General features: G+C 56.0%; 1 protein-coding gene across 1 annotated transcript; it reads right to left on the bottom strand.

Annotated features, from left to right (window-relative positions):
• Positions 1-393: 393 nt before the first annotated feature.
• NIBAN3 (niban apoptosis regulator 3) lies at positions 394-18,353 on the bottom strand. Its single transcript, XM_036315167.1, has 15 exons — positions 17,880-18,353; positions 16,487-16,617; positions 13,222-13,347; positions 12,531-12,645; positions 10,884-11,051; positions 10,208-10,323; positions 10,023-10,127; positions 9,631-9,793; positions 8,593-8,783; positions 7,594-7,752; positions 6,317-6,433; positions 6,129-6,236; positions 5,247-5,358; positions 3,576-3,659; positions 394-1,882 (listed from the first exon to the last, which is right to left on the bottom strand). The coding sequence occupies exons 1-15, from the start codon at positions 17,932-17,934 to the stop codon at positions 1,776-1,778; spliced, it is 1,857 nt and encodes a 618-aa protein (XP_036171060.1). The 5' UTR covers positions 17,935-18,353; the 3' UTR covers positions 394-1,775.
• Positions 18,354-19,974: the final 1,621 nt, after the last annotated feature.

The raw sequence follows: 19,974 nt of genomic DNA, 5'->3' as shown, positions 1-19,974 counted from the left end.
ACGGGCTGAGCACGTGCCCAGAGGCAGGATGGCTTTTCCATGGAAATGTTACCAGGAGACTGTTTTCCAATTCTGGGTGTATTTTCTAAATGATTGTGTTGGGGTCATTCTTAAAAATTAAATGTTACGAATGATGCTCCAGCCTTGGCTGGTTTGGCTCAGTGGATAGAGCCTCGGCCTGCGGACTAAAGGGTCCCAGGTTCGATTCCCATCAAGGGCACATGCTCGGGTTGGGGGCTCGGTCCCCAGTAGGGGGCGTGCAGGATTCCCTCTCATCATTGATGTTTCTATCTCCTCCTTCCTATCTGAAATCAATAAAAATATTTTTTAAAAAATAAAAGAGTAGACAATATTGAAAGAACATAATTTTTTAAAAAAAGAATGATGCTCAGATGTATATTTATTAATGTGCATGGCAGAGGGTTACGGTTGCTAGGTAAAATTCAGGGACGGGGTTGTATGTCCTGGTTGGCATGCAAGATGGGAGCTTGGGGTGCGGGGGAGCCCCAAACCTCCCAGCTCCTCTATGGAGTCAGGTGACACTCGCCCCTCCTCCTCTTCAGGCTCTTCCCCTGTCCATGCCCTTCCTCTAATTACTTTCCTCTACTTTGCGCCTGTTTTCTGATTTTGTTTTTTTTACAGTAATTATCTGCACAAGTCAAGTTTGGGGCTGAATCTTTTAGAGACGCAGCCCAGCCTTTCCTGGTTACGTGGTTTGACTCTGAGTGGAGGAAAGGGGCCTGGCAGCAAAAGGTCTTTCACATTAAGCAAGAAGAACAGGGCGACAGGCGCCTCCTGTCCTGACACACCGAGAGAAGACTGGGAGGATTCAGACCCCGGGCACACAGCGGTTTTCTCGAAGTGGGCGGGGTGACAAGTCCTTGTCGCTGCGATTTTCCCAGAATGACGTGGACATCCTGGGTAAAACGCAGCCAGCTGGACTGGACAGGGCTGTGAGGCACAAATGCATCTCAGAAGATGGTGGTGGAGGGGGACATCCGGAAACGAGAGGGAAATCTTATTCTTTGGGGAAGGCTCAAATCTCCAGGACAGAATGGGAGGAAGCCATCGCTGTGGGCTGTGCAGGCCCCCCTGAAAGCCGAGAGGAGAAGAACATTGGGGAAGTCCCTCAGGAACCGGCTCCGGAAGCAGCTGGAAGGCTTGTGATGCGGGGAAGCTGCCAAGCTCAAGTGCACAGATGACTTTTCTGGCAACACAGGGAAGTCTGTCTAAGTTCTCTCTGCTGAGAAACTTGTTACTGAGTTAAATTTGGGAACCGTGTAAGCAAACCCAAAAGGCCCACAGCAAGCTGAGAAAAAAAAATATCTGTAATCTAGATACAAAGTGTTAATACCATTAATATACACAGAGTTACCAGGGATGCATATGAAAAAGATAAAATCTGGGGAGGGGCGGGGGGGGCGGGTATGGAAATCCATGAAAAGACAATTCAATGTTAAACAACCCACAAACATATAAATGGCCAATAAACATTTTTAGATTCATTTCAGTCATCAGAGAAATTCAAAATTAAAAAATGAAATGTGTGTGCCCATCAAGTTGACATTTTTTTCTTTGATGAAAATTCCTAATATTTGGAAAGGATCTGGAGAACATGCACACATTCCGCTGGTGGAGATGTGAGAAGGCGCGGCCGTTCAGAAGAGGAGTGAGGCGGAGGTGAGCTGGTTGTGAGAGCCTTGGCTTGGTTCGTTTGACCCGGAATTCCCACTGGCAGACATTTCTCTGCTGGCATGAAGATGGCTGTGGGCAGATCAGCTCCGGAACGTCCTTGGAGGCAGCAGCGGGCAGAGCGGCTGGGCCTCAGTGCAGGAGCCTGGCTGCTTGGGGCAAGTCCCTCTCTGAGCCTCAGTTTCCTCATCTGTAAAATGGAACGTGTCACAAGGATGCCAAATAATTGGACACACCAAATGCCTGGCACGTAATAAATGCTCAGTAAACGGGATATTCGCAAGAACAATTTAATTTATAAGCACCTAGAACAAAGGTGAGCCAAGGAGAGGAACAGGGCTCCACAGGAGAGCTAAAAACGGCTCCGAAACACGTGAAAAGATGTTTATTTTCCTCTCCAAGAAGATGTGTTCATTCAAATGAAGCCAACACCCCATTTTCCACCCAGAAGGTATGAGAAATTTCCAGTCAGCTGACAGCCTGTGCAGCCTGTGGGGTAAGGGGCCACCTGCACACAGGTGAGGGGCAACAACCAGATGGGACCACACTGATGGAGAGAGTTCTGAAGACCACCACTGGAATGGCAAGCACCCATGCTCTAAACCAGCCGTGGGCAAACTAAAAAAAAATGAATAAAACTAAAAAAAAAAAAAAAAAAAGGACCGTACCCTTTTATGTAATGATGTTTACTTTGAATTTATATTAGTTCACACAAACACTCCATCCATGCTTTTGTTCCGGCCCTCCGGTCCAGTTTAAGAACCCATTGTGGCCCTCGAGTCAAAAAGTTTGCCCACCCCTGGTCTAAACCATGAGGTTTCACATCGAGGGGTTTACCCACAAACACCTGCACTTGCTGAAAAGTACATAGGAGGCCATCCCCTGTGGTGGTACCTGTTAGAGGGAACGACTAGAAGCAAAACCCATCACCACTTAGATTCTGCTTAAATAGATTAAGGAGCTCCCCTACAAACGCTCATTGCCAATTGCAAATCACAAAGCATTCTGACACCCTGAAGTCTTGGTAAGAAGTCTTTGTTTAATCTCCTGTTCATCCCAATGTGTGTGAATATGCATCAGTTTATCTTCGGCGACTGGCTAAGGCAGTGGTTCTCAACCTTCTGGTCCTTTAAATACAGTTCCTCATGTTGTGACCCAACCGTAACATTATTTTCGTTGCTACTTCATAACTGTAATGTTGCTACTGTTATGAATCATAATGTAAATATCTGATATGCAGGATGGTCTTAGGCGACCCCTGTGAAAGGGTCGTTCGACCGCCAAAGGGGTCGCGACCCACAGGTTGAGAACCGCTGGCTAAGGGATACTGCCCTAGATCCGTGTTAGTTAGCTATAGCTGCATAACAAATGACCCCTAAAGTTAGCAGCTGAAAACAACACACATCTATTATCTCAGCGTTCCCATGGGGGAAGAACATGGATGCAGTTTAGCCGGGTGGGTTCCCAAAGCTCTCGTAACAGCAGTTCCCCAGGAGCCGTGAGCCACTCTCGAATCCCGGCTCCCATCTTGCAGGGCCCTTGCTCAGGGTGAGCCCAAGGCTCCCACCACCACCACCTCGCCTTTCAGTGTTGGGAACTAGCGGCTGCTGGGAGAGGCCCCGCCGAGTTTTGGCCAGATGAGATGGGACGCAAATTCATGGCAGAGCCTGGGCTAAGAGGGTCCCTGTGTGGCTCCAGCACACTCCGTGTCTCCCCACTGCTCTTGTTCCCCATGAGCCTGGCCAGACCAGCCACATCAGGAGACAGGTGGATGCTGTTCCATCCAGGAACCTACACTTTCAACAATCCCATACACCCTGTAACGCCCACCCCCCCACCCCATCAATTCACTGGCCTGGCCCAAGAACCTGTGAGGTCCTCACCTGCTCCCGCCTGGTCCCATGGCTCCTCTGAGCAGCTGTCCAGAGTACAGGATACGTCGCTGGTACCGAGGGCCTTTTTCAGCTCTGAAACAACAGATAACTCCCTGGACCCACCTGGAGAAGTCCGGGCATCAAAAGGCTTCCATCATTCCCCCAAAGAAGCCACAAAAGGGCAAAGGATGGAGGAAAGGGCTCAACCAAGAACTTTAAACAAATGGCTTATTTGAGCCTCTCTCCCTGCCTGTGCGCAAGGCAGACATTGCTAGCTGATCCCCGACATCTTCACTGAGCCAGATGGTACCAGCTCCAGCTCCAAACACTGCATTCCAAGCAGATGTCACAAATCCATTAAGGATCAAACCCCCTAAGGACATGGAAAACCTCTGGGAATGGAGGTGTTACCTGTTTTGGGATCCCCTCCCCCAATCAGAGAATAGCCTTTTTTCATTTAAAGTGTCCCCTATTCAAAAACTCGGGGTTTTTTGCCCTGACCGGTTTGGCTCAGTGGATAGAGCATCGGCCTGCGGACTCAAGGGTCCCAGGTTCGAGTCTGGTCAAGGGCATGTACCTTGGTTGCGGGCACATCCCCAGTAGGGAGATGTGCAGGAGGCAGCTGATCAATGTTCTTTCTCATCGATGTTCTAATTCTCTATCCCTCTCCTTTCCTCTCTGTAAAAAAAAAAAAAAAAAAAAAAATCAATAAAACATATTAAAAAAAAAAAAAAGAACTCGGGGTTTTTTGTTCAGCTACCCACAGATGGAGCCCACATCCTCACCCTTACTTCCTGCTCCCAAAACTCTGCTGCCGCCTATCAAGCTGCTCTGCGTCCCTTCTTCCTCTTTATGTCCTTCAAATACAGGCTCTCAGGGATGCCTCCCTTTCCCTACACTCCATTCGCAGGTGGCGGGCTCTCCTGTGTACTCGGCGACACCCAGGCCAGCAATTCTGGCACCTCTGCTCCTGCCTCATCCTCATCACTGGGCTCCGTCCGCTTGGTAGCTGCCCCTGCTTCGGCCCATCATTTGTTCCCAGGGCCGAGCCCTCGGCCTCCTCCCTCATTTTCAGCCTGGCCACCGTCATCCCCTGCTCACACCCCCTCCATGACTCCCAATTGCCTGTCATTCAAGCCCCTGCATGTCTTCCTTCGGCAGCCTCCAGCCTCCTCTCCACCTGTTGTCTCTCCCTCCCTCGGTGAGGGCCGCGTGGATGCCCTGAGTCGCCATTACATGCTGCTCAGCCCCAAGTTACTGCACGCGCCTCAGCAGCACAGACATTGGGTCCTGAGTGAACAGACCAGGCAGGAGGGAGAAGAGACAGTTCTGGAGCCTCTTCCCAGGGCGGGAGGTCCTGGGAGGCCGAGCCCACGTCCAAGAACTCCTGGGGGCTCAGTGCCAGCAGCGAAACACAGGCGGCGATTGTTGAATGACTAAATGTGAATGTCTACCTGCAGTTTTTTAATTTTGCCTCTTTCCCCTCATCCTAGAAGTCCTACACACCCCTGAGAGCTTCGTTCCAATGCCCTCACCCAGGGAGCTGCTATCACTGCCCGTCCAGGCTTGTCCACCTCTGTCCTGGGCTGGACCCGCAGTCACAAGGCTAGTGTTCACAGGAAGTGAGGTAACTGGGCTCAGGGGTCACCAGGCTCCCCCGAGCCACAGGGGGAGGCTCACCTCCGTCGATCCTCTGCTGCAGGACCCCCCGGATGACATCCTCATAGATGCCCTCGATGGTCAGGGCGGGGCTGCCCACAGCAAGAACGTCCCCTTCCAACTCAAGCAGCTCCTGGAATGGAGGTGGGCAGGGGCTGGGCTGGAGGGGTGGGCACTTTGCAGGTGCCAGCTCCCGCTCTGACCCTGGTCTAGGTACCTGGGCGGCCTTGAGCCCCATTTTCCTCGTCTTTAAAATGGACTCCGTGACCTGTGCTCCCTCGGGTTGCCGTGGGAGATAAAACAAGCACCTCCCACCTCAACAGGAATAGCACAGATGTCTCTTCCAGGACCCCCCACAGCCACTTCCTCTAGGGGAGCCGGTTGGCACCTGAAACCAAGCCCTGCCTGGTGCCCGTAAGCCCTGTGTGGCCAGGCCCCTGTGACCTCTCCCCTCAGCCCTTTCCCACCGCCTCACTGTTCCCTAACACGCTAGCCCAGGCCTACCTCAGGGCTTTTGCACATGCTGTGCCCTCTGCCTGGAAGCCCCTTCCCTGGGACATGGCTCATGCCTTCAGCTCACTCCCTCTCCGGTGTCATCTTCTCAGGGAGAGCCTCCATGCCCATAGCCCCCCACACACACTTCCCCTCTCTCCTCCCTTCTCTGAAACCTGTCACCTGCTAGGTGCGATGCATGTGCCCTCACCCCAGCTCTCAAGTGACCGATACTGAGCACTGTCATGGGAGAAGCAGAGGGCATTTGTGAGAGCCCCCTGGAGCCCCAGAGCTCAGGGAACAAAAGTCTCTAATTGTCACAGCGGCTCTGTGCGGGAGCGAGCACTTCGTAGAGAGATACAGATGCTTGGTCACGCCCCTCCCCTGCCTGCATGTCCCCCACTCGCTCACCGCTTTGCAGCGCGGCTCCAGCTGGCTCAGCACGAAGGGCAAAAAGATGCAGAGCTGCCACCCGCGGACGAACCTCCTCCGCGCTGAGCCACTGTCCGACTGGAACTTCTGCACGACACACACAGTGGCCAGTCCAGTGGCCATCGGGGCACCCAGGCCCACGTCCAGGCCCTCCCCGCAGACCTCACCTTCAGCACGCGCCCCCTGACTTTCTCCAGCTGCTGGGCAGCCTGGTTGCAGTCCAGGGCACTGGTCAGACACTGGTCGGCCAGCTGCAGGAAGGTGGCCACGGCGTCGGCCATGAGCTGCGGAGGGAGGAACTGGGATGACTCCCGGGTAATTCACTCTCTGGCCTTACCAGCCTCAAGAAACAACACCTCCTGCCCGGCCGGTGTGGCTCAGTGGGTGAGCGTCGACCTATGAACCAGGAGGTCACAGTTCAACTCCCAGTCAGGGCACATGCCTGGGCGCCATCCCCAATAGGGGGTGTGCAGGAGGCATCGGGTCAATGATTCTCTCATCATCGATGTTTCTATCTCTCTCTCCCTCTCCCTTCCCCTCTCTCTAGTCAAGAAAAACATTTAAAAAAAAAAAAAAAAGCACCTCCTCTCAGGAGCCAGGGATCACCCAGTCGGTGGGGGCCTACGTGCCAACTGGGAGAACGGTGCCGGGTGCCCAGGCTGGGGAGCAGCGGGCGGGCTGGATTCCGCCTCATCGGCAGAGTGCTCCTGAGCAGTATGCAGACTGAACAACTGTGCGGGGCACCACTGGGTCTTCTGAATCCCTGTCTCCTTCACTTACCATGTCTTTTAGCAGGTCCCGTCCCCTTGGCCTTCAAAACACACCTGCTTCTCCTCACCAATAGCACCCAACTAGTGGAGGCCTCCGCCCCTCCTGCCCCCCACAGCCCATGCTTCCCAAGGCAGGTGTGGCTTCTGAACTTTACATTTGGTCACGCCCCTCCCCTGCTGTGGCTCCCCATTGCCCTTGGGACAGAGCCCGGCCTCTTAACCCCATACAGAGGGTCCTGACCCATTTGCCCACTCTCCCCACTGGCACATCTCCCACCTTTCTGCCCTCCCTGGAAACCTACAACCCAATGTCTCTCAATTGTTCAATTTCTCCAAAGGCAGACAAGCTTTCTCCCTTCCCAGCACGTACACACACGGATCCTCTACCCAGGACACGCCCCACCCCCATTCCTCCCACTGCTGCCCCCACTTGGAAGTCCTCTCCTGGAAATCCTCCCAACCCTTGAGACTGACCAAGCACGTCCGTGGAGGTCGCACAGCACCTTGTGCATCCGCACCACAGCCCTGTCCATCCCGTGCCCACGGCCTGGTCATGGTTCATGTCTACATGACACCGGGAGCCCAGCGAGGGAGGCCAGGTCTGTCTCAGTCACCACGATCTCCCCAGCACACAATCGACACCTGCTCAGTGAAGGTAGCTGCCTTGGCCTCACCTGTTGTGCGAGATCCTGGGCCCCAAACACCAGACTTCGTGCTCCGAGGAAGCCAAACGGCACCACCAGCTGCTCCAGGCGGCCCCGGCCCCGCTCAGCCTCGCGGTAGCAAGCCTGCATCAGCTCCGGATCCCACGGCATCTCCCCAAAGGAGTAAACCTGTGCTCCAACGGCAGTCAGGTGAGAGAACACCATCAGCTGATGGAAAAGCAGGGCCCAGGGCCTCACAGCCGATGCAGCGAAGGAAAGACACAAATGGGAACACATCTTACCTTGGCTATCACCACAAAAATGCACAATAAAAGCAACAGTAAGGTGTGGTGTGATGGGCATAAAACGGTAAGACCTGGAAAAATGGTAACATGCGGTGCCGGCAGGACTGAGGGGAAGTGGGCACACTCAGTCCTTGTGGCACCTATGCCCACCATCTGGTGGCCTCTCGGGGCTGAGCCCTAGGCCTGCATGAGTGGAGTCATCCAACACCTCTGGGAGCTCAGAGGAAAGTTTGGGGCGATAGACTGGAGACAATCAACCACAATGGTGTGTAACTGCCTTCGTGATGAGGGAGGCACAGGCAGCTGCAGATGCAGAGAGGGGCCAGGGACAGTTCCGGATGGAGGTGATTAGGGAGTGGATGCGCAATGAGTGGAAGGTGCTTAGTAGGTGCTCATTTAATGTCAGAAGAACTGAGCTGACCTGCATGGAGCAGAATTCTCTGGGGACAGGGAGGGCTCTGGCTAAACAGAGGAATGGCAGGAGGGAGAGTTTGTGGGGAAGGTGACTCCAAACTGACATTATTACGTGCTACTCTCATCATCTTACCCCTTTCCCCACATTTTAAACAGTGTGCTGATAACCATAGCATGGTTGTCCATAATAAGAAGAAAAAAAACAGCCTAGAAAAAGATTGTTTTAAGGTTCTTAAAAAGAAAAGGTTGTCAAACAAGAAAGATGCAAGCTCTTCTATGAAGTTAACAGCCCTCACCCGCTAGAGCCCACCTCTTTCCGCAGCCGGGCGCCCGAGGGATTCCCACGCAGGTGGCGGCCCAGGCGGTCCATGCCCTGGGCTAGGAGGGTCTGCACGGCCGCCAGTGCTGCTCCCACCATGTCCAGCAGAGTCTGCGTGACCCGGGGCAGCTGTGCGTCCACCCTCCTGCGCAGGCAGCACTCCAGGGCGCCCTGGACTTCGGCTGAGGGCGGAAGGCACTGGCCTGGGTCTCCCTCGCCACGTGCTCCGCAAGTGGAGTCCTGGGAGACCCGAGGCTCCGCAGGGTGAGGTGGGCGGAACGCGGACTGAGCACCCGCTCCGCCCCATTTTCCTGAGAAACGAGGCTTCGCTTGGAGTGCGGTGGGGTCGGCTCAGAAGCGATGCCGGGAAGGCCGAGTCCGGATGCCAGCCCGGCTCACGTTGTACCTGAGCCGAGTGGGCGCCCCTCCGCCATCTGGCTGAGCAACCCGGCTCAGACGTGCCACCGCCAGGGCCTCCTGTCCTCTCCACAACTAGACGCACCCGCCCCATCCCTGGCCGGACCCCTTTTCCCCGGCCGCCCTCCTCCTGACCCCGCCCCGGTCCAGGCACAGCCGCAGGGCCACGCCCATCCTCCTGCTTAGTCCCCGCCTGTCGTGCCACGCCCTCCCACCTCCAGCCCCGCCCCTGCGCGTCTTCAGCTCCCGGGCTCCAGGCCCCGCCCCTACACCCACCTGGACCCCTTCTTTCTCTCAGGCTCCCGGCCCCGCCCCACCAGGCCCCGCCCTGTCCCCCAGGTCCCGCCCCGCCCCACAAAGGCCCCGCCCTTATACCCACCTGGGTCCCTTCTTTCAGGTTCCCGGCCCCGCCCCGCCCTCCAGGCCCCGCCCCTTACAACCACCTGGGTCCCCTTCTTTCTCTCAGGCTCCCGGCCCCGCCCCTCCAGGCCCCGCCCTGTCCCCCAGGCCCCGCCCCTCCAGGCCCCGCCCCTTACAACCACCTGGGTCCCCTTCTTTCTCTCAGGCTCCCGGCCCCTCCCCGCCCGACCCCGCCCCGTCCCCCAGGCTCACTCCGCAGCTTCCCTGCCACGCGCCCCCGCAGCCCCATCAGCTGGTCCACGTCGGGGCGGATCGTCCTCTCCAGGGCCGCGAGCAACTCGTCTTTTTCGGGCTGGAAGGCGCGGAGCCCTGCGGAGGCCCCGGCCAGGACAGCGGCGTGAACCGCATCCAGGAGCTGCGGGGATCAGCCCAGGGATGCCACGGCCCGGAGCGCAGGATGGAGGGACAGACGGACGGATAGAGACAAACACGCGGAGAGAGACGGAGAGTTTAGGCGACAGTCCGAGGAGGCGAAGCTGGGTGCCCGGGTCGGCTCCCATCCCCTCCGCAATGTCCGCCCCCCCGCCCGCCGCACCCCTCCCCAGCCCCGTGTCCCTGCGGCACCTCCGCGACCCCGCGCGCACCTCGGTCCAGGCCCAGGCCCTGGCTCGGCCGGTCCCCCGCAAGCCCGGCTGGGTCTGGGCTCGCAGCGCCGGCAGCAGCTCCCGCACCAGCACTGCGGTCAGCACCTGCAGGAGAGGGGACCTGTGCTCCGGTGAAGGCCGAGGGGGCTTCTGGGGGTCCGGATAGGGCCTTGCACGGCACTGACCTCCGCGTCCGAGCCCAGCGTCATGTCGTCGTGGCCAAAGTGGCCTCGGTGCTGCCGGTAGAGCCGTACGGCCTCCAGGAAGGCACGGGCGGCGGGGGCCTGGCTTCGCTGTAGGACTGGGGCGAGGGGGGAGGCTCCTGAGTGCCCACCCACCCTCCTCTGCTCTCGCTCTGCCTGGCTCCCCTGCTCCCCAAGAGGACGGAAGCCCTCGTCCTTCCTGCCAGGTCCTGAACACCCAGGTCACACCCACCTCCAGACCTTGGCCCTCGCAGGGAACACGCTCCCCAAGACCTCGCCAGCCCATCAGGAGCCTTTACACAGTGTAGGAAAGGCACCCCTGCGGCAGCCACAGCCACGCTGCACTGCGTCTTCCTGCCTCTCCATTCGGGTTCATTGGTTCCGCCAACAGCCTGCCCACTTGTTTGTGTTGGTCCTGTTCCCTGTATCGCTGGTTGGCCCCTCCTCTTTTTTGGACCTCAGCTTGGGCATCCCCTCCTCTCAGAAACCCTCCCTGATCCCCCAGGGGAAGCTCCCACCAGGCAGTGTCCCCGTCACATCCCTATCCTGTCTGTCTCCCCCCACAACCCATTTTATAGATAAGGAAACAGACTGGGTGTGGGTCCTACAGCCAGCAGGGGCAGAGCCCCATCCCTGCCTGACCTTCCCCGGGGCCCACCTGTGCCACGGAGCCGGATGCCACCCTGCAGGGCCAGCCTCCACGCGCGCTGCGCCTCCGCTGTGGCTGCAGAGAAACAGAGGTGCCTTCGGAAGGGGTGCTGCAGGAACAGGGGGAAGCTCACGGGCGTTTCCAGGAGGGGGTCAGGCTCCTCCTGCGTGTGGTCTCCTGAAAGGAGGCAGAGGGGTCACAGCTGCATTCATGACTTTGCTCTACAATCATTCATTCAGCAGGAGAAAGTAACCATGAAATGCTTAGAGGAGGTGCTCAACATGCGTGTAATCCGTGCTACAGCTGCAGTGTCCGTATTCCAGCTCAGTCTCCAGGGAGGATGTGCCCGGGCATGAGCAATTCATCCCAGCACTGTCTCCCAGCCTCTGCGTCCTCCTCAACACGGTGGCCTGGGCAGCCACCAACAACCTATCCTAGTTGGCCTGTGAGCTGAGCCCTGCTTGCAGGGGGGTCTGGAGCCAGCCATGCCCAGGTTCAAACTTGGCCAAACCATTTTCTGTGTGTAGGGCACCGTTTTTCATCTCTCTGATCCTGTAAAATGGGTTCGAAGGTGTTATTGATGACCTAGAGTGGTTGGGAGGACACAGTGGGTGGATTTTATTCTGTTTAATCTATTTGAGGCCTCCTAAAATCCTCAGTGTTTTGTCCTGATCTCCAGAGTAGTATATACAGACTGCAGGGAAACACATTCATTTTGCTGGGAGAGAGGTTGGTCACTGGACCAGAAGCAAAGCAGCAAAGGGTGACACAAAGGGGTATGTGGGTGGATCCCAATGTTTGCACCGTCCTCGTCCTCAACATGACTGCAGCCTGTCCTTGTTGCTGCATTGGCATCAGTGGCTGGCAAGATAGCGCCTCAGTGAAGTCAGTGACGCAGTTCTAGCCAGATCTGAGCCTTACTGATGTATGACAGGCCTCGGCCTCAGCCTCGTGCATGCATCTGTGGCATGAGGTAGCTAGTGTTGGGGCTGCCTGATATTCATGAGATAACGCAAGCCCTCAGATGCATCCAGCCCAGCTGTGCCGCGCCTTTCCCTGTTCCTGCACAGTGTGCCCTGGGAGGGAGGGAGGGAGAGATTGAGAAAGAGAGGAGGCCAGGGGAGGGAGAGGAGAACGGGCAATGGAAGGAGAAAAGGAGGGAGGGAAAGAGGGAGGAAGTTAGAGAAAGAGAGAGAGAGGAGGGTGGGGAGGAGGAGAAGAGAGAATGGAAGAGGGGCGGGAGGAAGGGAGAACCTCCTGGAAACGCTAGACTGAAGCATCACCCAGCACCTCCCCCCCACACACACCAGTGCCCATCTCCCCACAGACTCGCTGCTGCAGGGCTTGTGTTCACTGCTCTGCTACTTTGGTTCTGGTCCCGTGACCAGCCTCTCTCGCTGATGAGAACGGTGTTTCTCTTTCTAGAGTTGGGCTTCTTATCCAGAAACAACGCTGCCCCCCAGGGACACGTGCCCATGTCTAGAGACGCATTTGGTGGTCACACTTCGGGGGGGGGGGGGGCCTACTGGCATCTAGTGGGTGGCGACAGGGATTCTGTTCAACATCCTGCCATGCTCAGGGCAGCCCCACTGACGGGGCCCCGGTGTCAACAGCACTGAAGTAGAGACACCTGCTTTTGGGGTCCCCGGGCCTTACCTGAGGAGTCTGGGCAGAGAGTGTCCAACAGGTGGAGGTACTCGCGCTGGGACGTCAGGACTGTGTACCCTGTCAGGGCCGCGGAGCCCAGGGATCGGCCCCCGTTTTCATATTCCTACGGAAAGTGTCCAAAGAACCCCGTTGGGACGGGTCTAACCTGTGGCTTCCACGTCTCAGTGCAGGACCTGGGGAAGGTCTGGGGTTAGATGGGGAAATCCCCAGCTCCCTCCCTGCCTCCACCTCCCCCCTCCTCCTCCACAGAAGCTCTGCAGCCGCCACTGTGCGCTGGGCCGGTGGGGTTGTCTCACTGAGTCAGACAGCCCCGTGCTTCGTGGGCCAGCATCACCCGTCTCATAAGGTGGAAACTGCCTCCCAGGGCATCAAGGGACCTGAGTGAATTCCCCAGCCGGGAAGCAGGGCGTGGGCCTGACGCACGCGGCCTAACAGGGCTTCAACCTCGGCTCTGCTGACGACCATGAGTGACCCCTACCCTGGTCCCTGGCCTCAGTCCATCCACCTGGCACAACAGGAGATGGTCGCCCGGCCCAGGCCAGGGACACAGGGGCCCTCGATTCAGGCTAGATGATTGAAGAGAGGAGAGGGGCTATGCTGGTAGCCGGACCCTAAGCCCACTCTGGGGAGGGCAGGATGGAGAATCTGGAGGCCAAAGGGACACAAGCCACTCACTCACCTCCCTGTGGCTGAACCACTCCAGGTGGCCATTCCCACGCAGGACACAGAAGATGGGCTGCCACTGGGGTGGGAGGCCCCGCAGCTGGGTCAGGGGCCCGCGGTGCTCACGGACTCGGGGGAGCTTCTGTGGAGGAGGGGCTCTCAGATGTCAGGGGCCCTGGCCAGTGCCCCAGGGTCCAGACCATCAGGACAGCTCCCACAGGTGGCACTAAGCATAGGGCACTTGGGTGCCAGGTGGCACTCCTGTCTTTACCAGTCACGCTCAGAGCATGCACTTATTTGTGGCCCTTCCAAATAAGAACTGATATATCTTTTTTTTAAATTTATGTTTTTAAAATATATTTTTATTGGTTTCAGAGAGGAAGGGAGAGGGAGGAAGGGAGGGAGGGAGAGAGAGAGAGAGACATCAATGGTGAGAGAACATCATTTGATTAGCTGCCTCCTGCACGTTCCCTACTGGGGATTGAGCCTGCAACCCAGGCATGTGCCCTTGACCGGAATCGAACCCGGGACCCTTCAGTCCACAGGCAGACACTCTATCCACTGAGCCAAACCAGCTAGGGCGAGAAGTGATATACAGTGGGGCCTTGACTTACGAGTTTAATTCATTCTGAGACTGAGCTCATTAAGGAGCTCGTTAACTCAAATTACTCTATCAACTCAATGCAAAAAATCCGCCGAGAGACAGCTGGTATCTCAAAAAACTCGTTAGTCGGGACACTCGTAAGTCAAGGCCCCACTGTATCTTATTAGTTATATCACACAGCCCTGAGACAGGCATTCTTGTCATCGCCACTCCATCTGGAGGCGGACCCTTCCTCACTTGAGCCTCGGATGAGATCCCAGCCCTGGCCAGTATCTCAATTGCAACCTGTGAGAGACCCTGAAAGGAAGGACTCAGAGAAGCTGCCTCTAGATTCCTGACTCACAGAGACTGTGAGAGAAGTGTGTGTTGCTTTAAGCTACTGACTTGCAGTATATTGTCACACAGCATTAACTAAGCAATACAAGTGGAGTTGCGGGGTCCTGGGGCAGGTGTAGTGTAACTATATGAGAAAAGGCCAGGCCTCTGTCCACAGACCCTGCCCTCAGGGGGACACTTTCTCTGTCCTCTGTTTCATTTCCTTTGTCACTCTCCCTACTACCTGACACCTGAATTGTGTGTTTTGTGTCATCACTGGGTCCCAGAGCAGTGTCTGGTGCCTAGCTGGTGCTCAATAAATATACGATGAATCAATTAACTGCAACTGTGATATTTTGATTCTTTGCTGGGGTGATGGGAACTCAGTATGTTTTTAATGAGTCTCCATACCTTTTCCCAGGTCTAAACATTTTCATAAAATATTGTTAAAATGCTATTATAGAAATCCTATATAATAAAAGGCTAATATGCAAATAGACCAAACAGAGGAATGACTAATCACTATGACACGCACTGACCACCAGGGGGCAGACGCTCAACACTGGAGCTGCTCCCTGGTGGTCAGTGCGCTCCCCCTGTGGGCTCATAGCTGGTGAGCACAGCGGCGGTGGCAGGAGTCATCAGTCGCACATCCCCCAAGGACTCCAACAGATTGTGAGAGGGCGCAGTCTGGGCTAAGGGACCCCCCTGAGTGCATGAATTTCGTGCACCGGGCCTCTAGTGATATATAAAATACAAACATATAAAATAAGTATTGCCCTAGCCGGTGCTCAGCGGATAGAGCGTTGGCCCACAGACCAAAGGGTCCCGGGTTCGATTCCGGTCAAGGGCATGTACCTCGGTTGCAGGCTCCTTCCTGGCCAGGCTCTGGTCAGGGCATGTGCAAGAGGCAACCAATCGATGTGTTTCTCTCATATTGATGTTTCTCTCTGTCTTTCCCTCTCTCTTCCACTCTCTAAAAATCAATGGAAAAATATCCTTGGGTGAGGATTAAAATATGTAAGTAAGTAAGTAAATAAATGAATATTATATAAAATGCTCAAACTGAAGCAAGGGGAAGCCCCTCCACACTGCCCGAAACCCAATGTCAGCTGGGCCCTGGCCATGTGACTGAAACCAGCAGGTGGTGTAAGGTGCAGGTGGGAGTGACACCCGGGCCCCATGATGCCCCAAGAGGGACAGGGAGAGCTCTGGTTGGGAGGGTGCTCTGTGTCCACAGTGCCAGGGAGCCCCACCCCAGGGCAGGCACAGCTTGGAGAAGAGGCACCTGACTGAGGTGGGAAAACCCAGTGCCCTGATGGGGCAGGGAACCCAATGTCAGTAAGAAATATGAGCTCCGAGTTCAAATTATGCCTCTGCCTCTTGCTCATGGTACTAGTATGACCTCAAGCAGATCCCTTTGCCTTTCTGTGCCTTGGTTTCCTTGCTGGTCAAAGACCCATCTCTGGGGCTGGTAAGGATTGAGTATGTTGTGTCGGGCACATGGAAGACCTGGGTGCATTGCCAGCTCAGCAGACATATGGAGTTGGGACCAGACAGCTCCAGGTTCCTTTGCTCCATCCACAAACTATTCCTGCACCCCTATTATATGCAGGTACCATGTGGGTATGAGGAGTGGGTGTGAGGGAAAGAGGAGACTATGCCTGGCTCCTCCCTTGCAGAGCAGACCCATGGAGGTGACTAACGTGTGACCTGGGGCTTTGCTGGGATGGGGGTCTCAGGGGAGGTGCCTGACTGAGGTGGGGGCAAAGGCAATCCAGGGAGGCTTCCTGGAAGAAGTGGCAACTGAAGTACAAGGAGGAACGGAAAGTGCATGAGACAGAGGTCACCTCACATGCAAAAACTTGGGCATCCCGTGGTTGTGCTGTGTCCTTGAGTGTGGCACTCAGGGCAAGCTTTTCCCAACTTCAGGGCTTTTGCCCCAGCCGTGCCTTCTGCCTACAATGCCCTTCCCATTCTGGGCTCCAGATCTGGCTTCTTTTCATCCTTTATATCTCAGCTCAAAGGGGTCCCCTGTACCTCGACTCCCCACACCCAACTGTGCCCTTCCTCTTGATTTCCTAGCACCTATCAGAAGTTACCCTGCGTCATGATATGTTTACTTGTTTGGGGTCATTTCCCCCCAATCAGACTGTGAGCCCCAGAGAATAGAACGGGATATGTCTCGGTCTGCTGTGTCCCCAGCGTCCAGCCCAGGACACGCTAGTGAATGTGTATAGCCATCCTAGGTTCTGGCACCAGCAAGGACAAAGGTGTGAGAAGCCCCCCCACCGCCGCTGAACCAATGGCCTCCGCAGTCTTGTGTGCTCAGCAGCCCTTCCCCCTCATTTGTGGCACCCACTTTGCTGTGCAGCAGTTGGCATCCAGCCGGCTCCTGGGGGACCAGCTCCCGGGAAATCTGCTGCAGGACAGAGGCGGCCAGCTGTACGCGGTATTGAGGCAGGAAGTCCCTCAGCAGGGCCTCCACCTGGTCTGCAGGGACAAGGGAACAGCGAGGTGGCTGAATCAGGCCACCTACCAGGGGAAGACAAGCCAAGATGGAAGTAACTGGTGGGCTTCTACCGTCACCCCACACCCCAAAGTTACCCCACGAGACATCCTCCAAGTTCCATTCACCCTTAACCACCCACTGTCTGTTTCCATCCTTGGGGGACGGGAAGGGGGAGTTAAGGCACTCCAGCTTAACTTATAACTGATGCACAATAAACGTGAATAAAGCACAGAACTGAATGAACTTTCACCCATATCCACACCCAGAAACCACGATCAAGACAATGAACAGTTCCATTGCACCTGGAAGCTTTTTCACGCCCCTTACCTAGAGAATTTTTCAAAACCTTTTAAAAGCCTCAGCCCAGAACAGAGGAACTTTCTGGAGTGATGGAAGTATTCTGTATCCTGATCTAAGAGGTGGTCACACAGGTGTTAAATTTCTTCCAGCTGTTTCCCTAAGATGCACTCACTTGACTGTATGTAAAACATCCAGTCCATCTTGCTGCCTGGAATGTGGACCCAATGGCTGGAGCTTCGGCAGCCTTTATGTACCGTGAGGTGGCCTCAGACGCAGAAGCCATGCACGGCAGAACCATGAGATGGGAGAAGCTGGGTTATCTAACTTTTCTCTGCCTGCCTGCCACTGTACCCCTCTATAGGAGAGAGGAATAACTCTCTGCCTTAAGCCGCTATAGAAATACCTGACGCTTGCAGAAGAGCTGACTGAATCCATTTGTCTAATGGTGAGTTGACCTTTCCTGATCTAGATCATGAACCCGTCGTATTCCCGTGCCCAGCACACAGTAAATACTCAGCCCTGCGCATGGAGGATGAAGGGCACTGACACTTCTTTGTCTCAAATCAGGACTGTGACCCAGTCCCCGGGTCCACAGAGGGATCTGTTGATCCCTGCCCCCCTGGAACAATTATCCCCCAAGATCCGGCTGTGTCCAGGGCAGCTCCCACCTGGGCCATGCCCCACACTCCAAACCCATGCCCATAGTCAGATTGCCAGATTTATCCCCAAAATGTACATGACACCAGTTAAATTTGAATTTCAGGTAAATAAGGAATTATTTTTTAGTATAACTATGCCCTTATGCAAAATTTGGGGCATACTTATACTAAAAAAAAAAAAGTTTCTTTATTGGTTATCTGGAATTCACATTAATAGGACATCCTGCGTATCTGACAACCCTGAACCCTCCTCCCCATCCCCACCCCTCCCCACCCTCACTCACCCCTCAGGTGCTGCTGCTGCCGCTTGTCCAGGGGGCTTGAAGGCCGCCCGCCCATCCTGCTGCTGCGTCCTTTCCTGGGATGCCCTAAAGTGAAGCAGACACCCCTCTCCACCCCCGGCTCCCCAGGTTCCTCTGCTCAGGGGCACTCTGGGAGCAGGGCAGCCTGTGAGGATCCTGGATGCTATGGCGACCAGTGTCTGGGGTCAAAAGCCAGAGCTTGGCCCTCCCATTGTGTGTGCTGGGGGGTGAGGATGCCCGCCCCCTGCCCCACCCAACCCTGCACCTGCGTCCTCCCAACTCCCCTGGGGCCAAGGCCTCCAGAGCTGCTGGTTTCTGTAGGGGCTGCCCCAGCAGCCCCAAGAGTGGGTACAGGGGTGGGAGACAATTCCACTGGCTTTGGAGGAGGGATTCGGGGAAGATATCTGGCAGGATCAGGCAACCAATTGTTGGTGTGAGGGGAAAGGAAGGATGAGCAGGGATGGGGTGTCTATCCCCCTCTGGTGCCCACCCTCTGGTGCCCACCCCCCCTGTGCCTGCCCCATGCAGGGCAATGCTGAGAGGATTCAACCCTGGCCCAGCCCCTAGAGTCCCTAGGCTGGGGAGTGAGAGCTGGCCCGCCTCCCCAACCCCCCCACCCCCCATCCCTGGAGTCAGTGTTGAGACTGAGGGAGCAAGCGGTGGGGTCCCAGATGAGGGGGGAATGGGAGGTGTGGAGATTTAAGGGGGTTACTGGCTACTTCCTGACCTCCAGCACGATCCCTAGCCCCACCAAGCAATCACCTCATCTCCATTCAATTCTTTGACTATTAAAGGTGCCCTTACTCTCCGCCTAGCCCCCAGTGCAGCACACTCCAAATTCCATGACCTCTAGCACCTCCCACCATGCCCTGCAGAGCCGTCTCATCTCTCAGTGACCCTCTCCAGCCCCACACAGTTCCCTGCAGCTGCCCCAGCAGCCCCCATGACCATCATAGGCACACTGACAAAACTGTCAGATAATGGTGAGAGGAAGGGAGAAAAATGGAACAGGAGGGGACAGGAAATGCTAGGGGCAGGGAGGAGATGCTGCACCAGGACCGAAGAAAGTGCGAAAAGCTGGAGGACAGAGAACGGTCAGGAGGCACGGTGCATGCAAAGGCCCTAAGGTGGGAACAGCACAGAGTGGGTGGGACAGAAAAGGGAGAGTGAGCAGCGGATGTTACGAGGGGAGGGTGGGGGTTTCAGGGCCACCCAGGGGCTTATGGGCCAATAGGAAGGGTGGGCTTCCCTCTAGGTGAAAGGGAGCCACAGGCTGGTCTGGTGCAGGGACAGCTGCCGTCATGGGGAGAGGCACGGAGAGGTGATGCCTCAGGAAGGGCCCCCCAGTGAGGTCCCCGTGCCATTCTCAGCATTTCCCCTCTGCTCTAGCCACCCTGCCCTGACTCCGCCCCAGGGTCATGGCCACCTGAGCTTGCTCAAGCCCACGGCTGGGCACCCTTCCTTTCGGCTGCCTCCTCTGCTTTCTCAACCTGTTTCCTTCCGACCGGGCCCCGGCCCACTTCCTCACTCTCACATCTGAGAGACTGACCCCAAGACGTTGAAGGGAACTTCTCTTTCTGTGGTTTCAGCTTTGAGCTTTCAATTCCCATGTCCCCGTCAGGCGCAGCTGCGGGATGCCCCCAGGCCCCCATGCTTCCCACTCTCTGCTGAGGTCCCAGGAGCCAGAGAAGCTGGGTGGGCCCAGCAGATGGAAAGGCTGCAGTCCTGGCACAGTTGAGACTAAAGAGGCCTCTGACACATTCAAGGCTCTGGGCAGGCCTGCAGCGGGACTGGGTGGAGGTTAGGGCCGGCTCAGGCCCTGGCTGATGTGGCTCAGTTGGTTGAGCGTTGTCCATGCACCAAAAGGTCTTCGGTTTGATTTCCAGTCAGGGCGCCATCCCAGGTCAGGGCACGTGTGGGAAGCAGCCAATGGATGTTCCTCCCACATTGATGTTTCTCTCTCCCTTCCTCTCTCTAAAATCAATAAAAACATATAAATAAAAACATTTGCTGTGTGTGTGCAGTGGGAACTCTGCCAGAGCGTGTAGTGGGTTGAATTGTGTACCCCTGGAAAGAA

This window comes from Myotis myotis, unplaced genomic scaffold (genome assembly GCF_014108235.1).
Source record: "Myotis myotis isolate mMyoMyo1 unplaced genomic scaffold, mMyoMyo1.p scaffold_m19_p_6, whole genome shotgun sequence".
Lineage (NCBI taxonomy): Eukaryota > Metazoa > Chordata > Mammalia > Chiroptera > Vespertilionidae > Myotis > Myotis myotis.
This window is presented reverse-complemented; position numbering and strand designations above follow the sequence as displayed.

Bases quoted from the DNA above. Each gene is read 5' to 3' on its own strand.
- NIBAN3 (XM_036315167.1), bottom strand. From the start codon at position 17,934: ATGGGCGGGCGGCCTTCAAGCCCCCTGGACAAGCGGCAGCAGCAGCAC. The intron at 10,128-10,207 runs GTCAGTGCCGTG...CCTCTCCTGCAG, and splicing joins CGCTGGGCTCGGACGCGGAG to GTGCTGACCGCAGTGCTGGT. The intron at 7,753-8,592 runs GTGGGCTCTAGC...GTTGGAGCACAG, and splicing joins GCGCCCGGCTGCGGAAAGAG to GTTTACTCCTTTGGGGAGAT.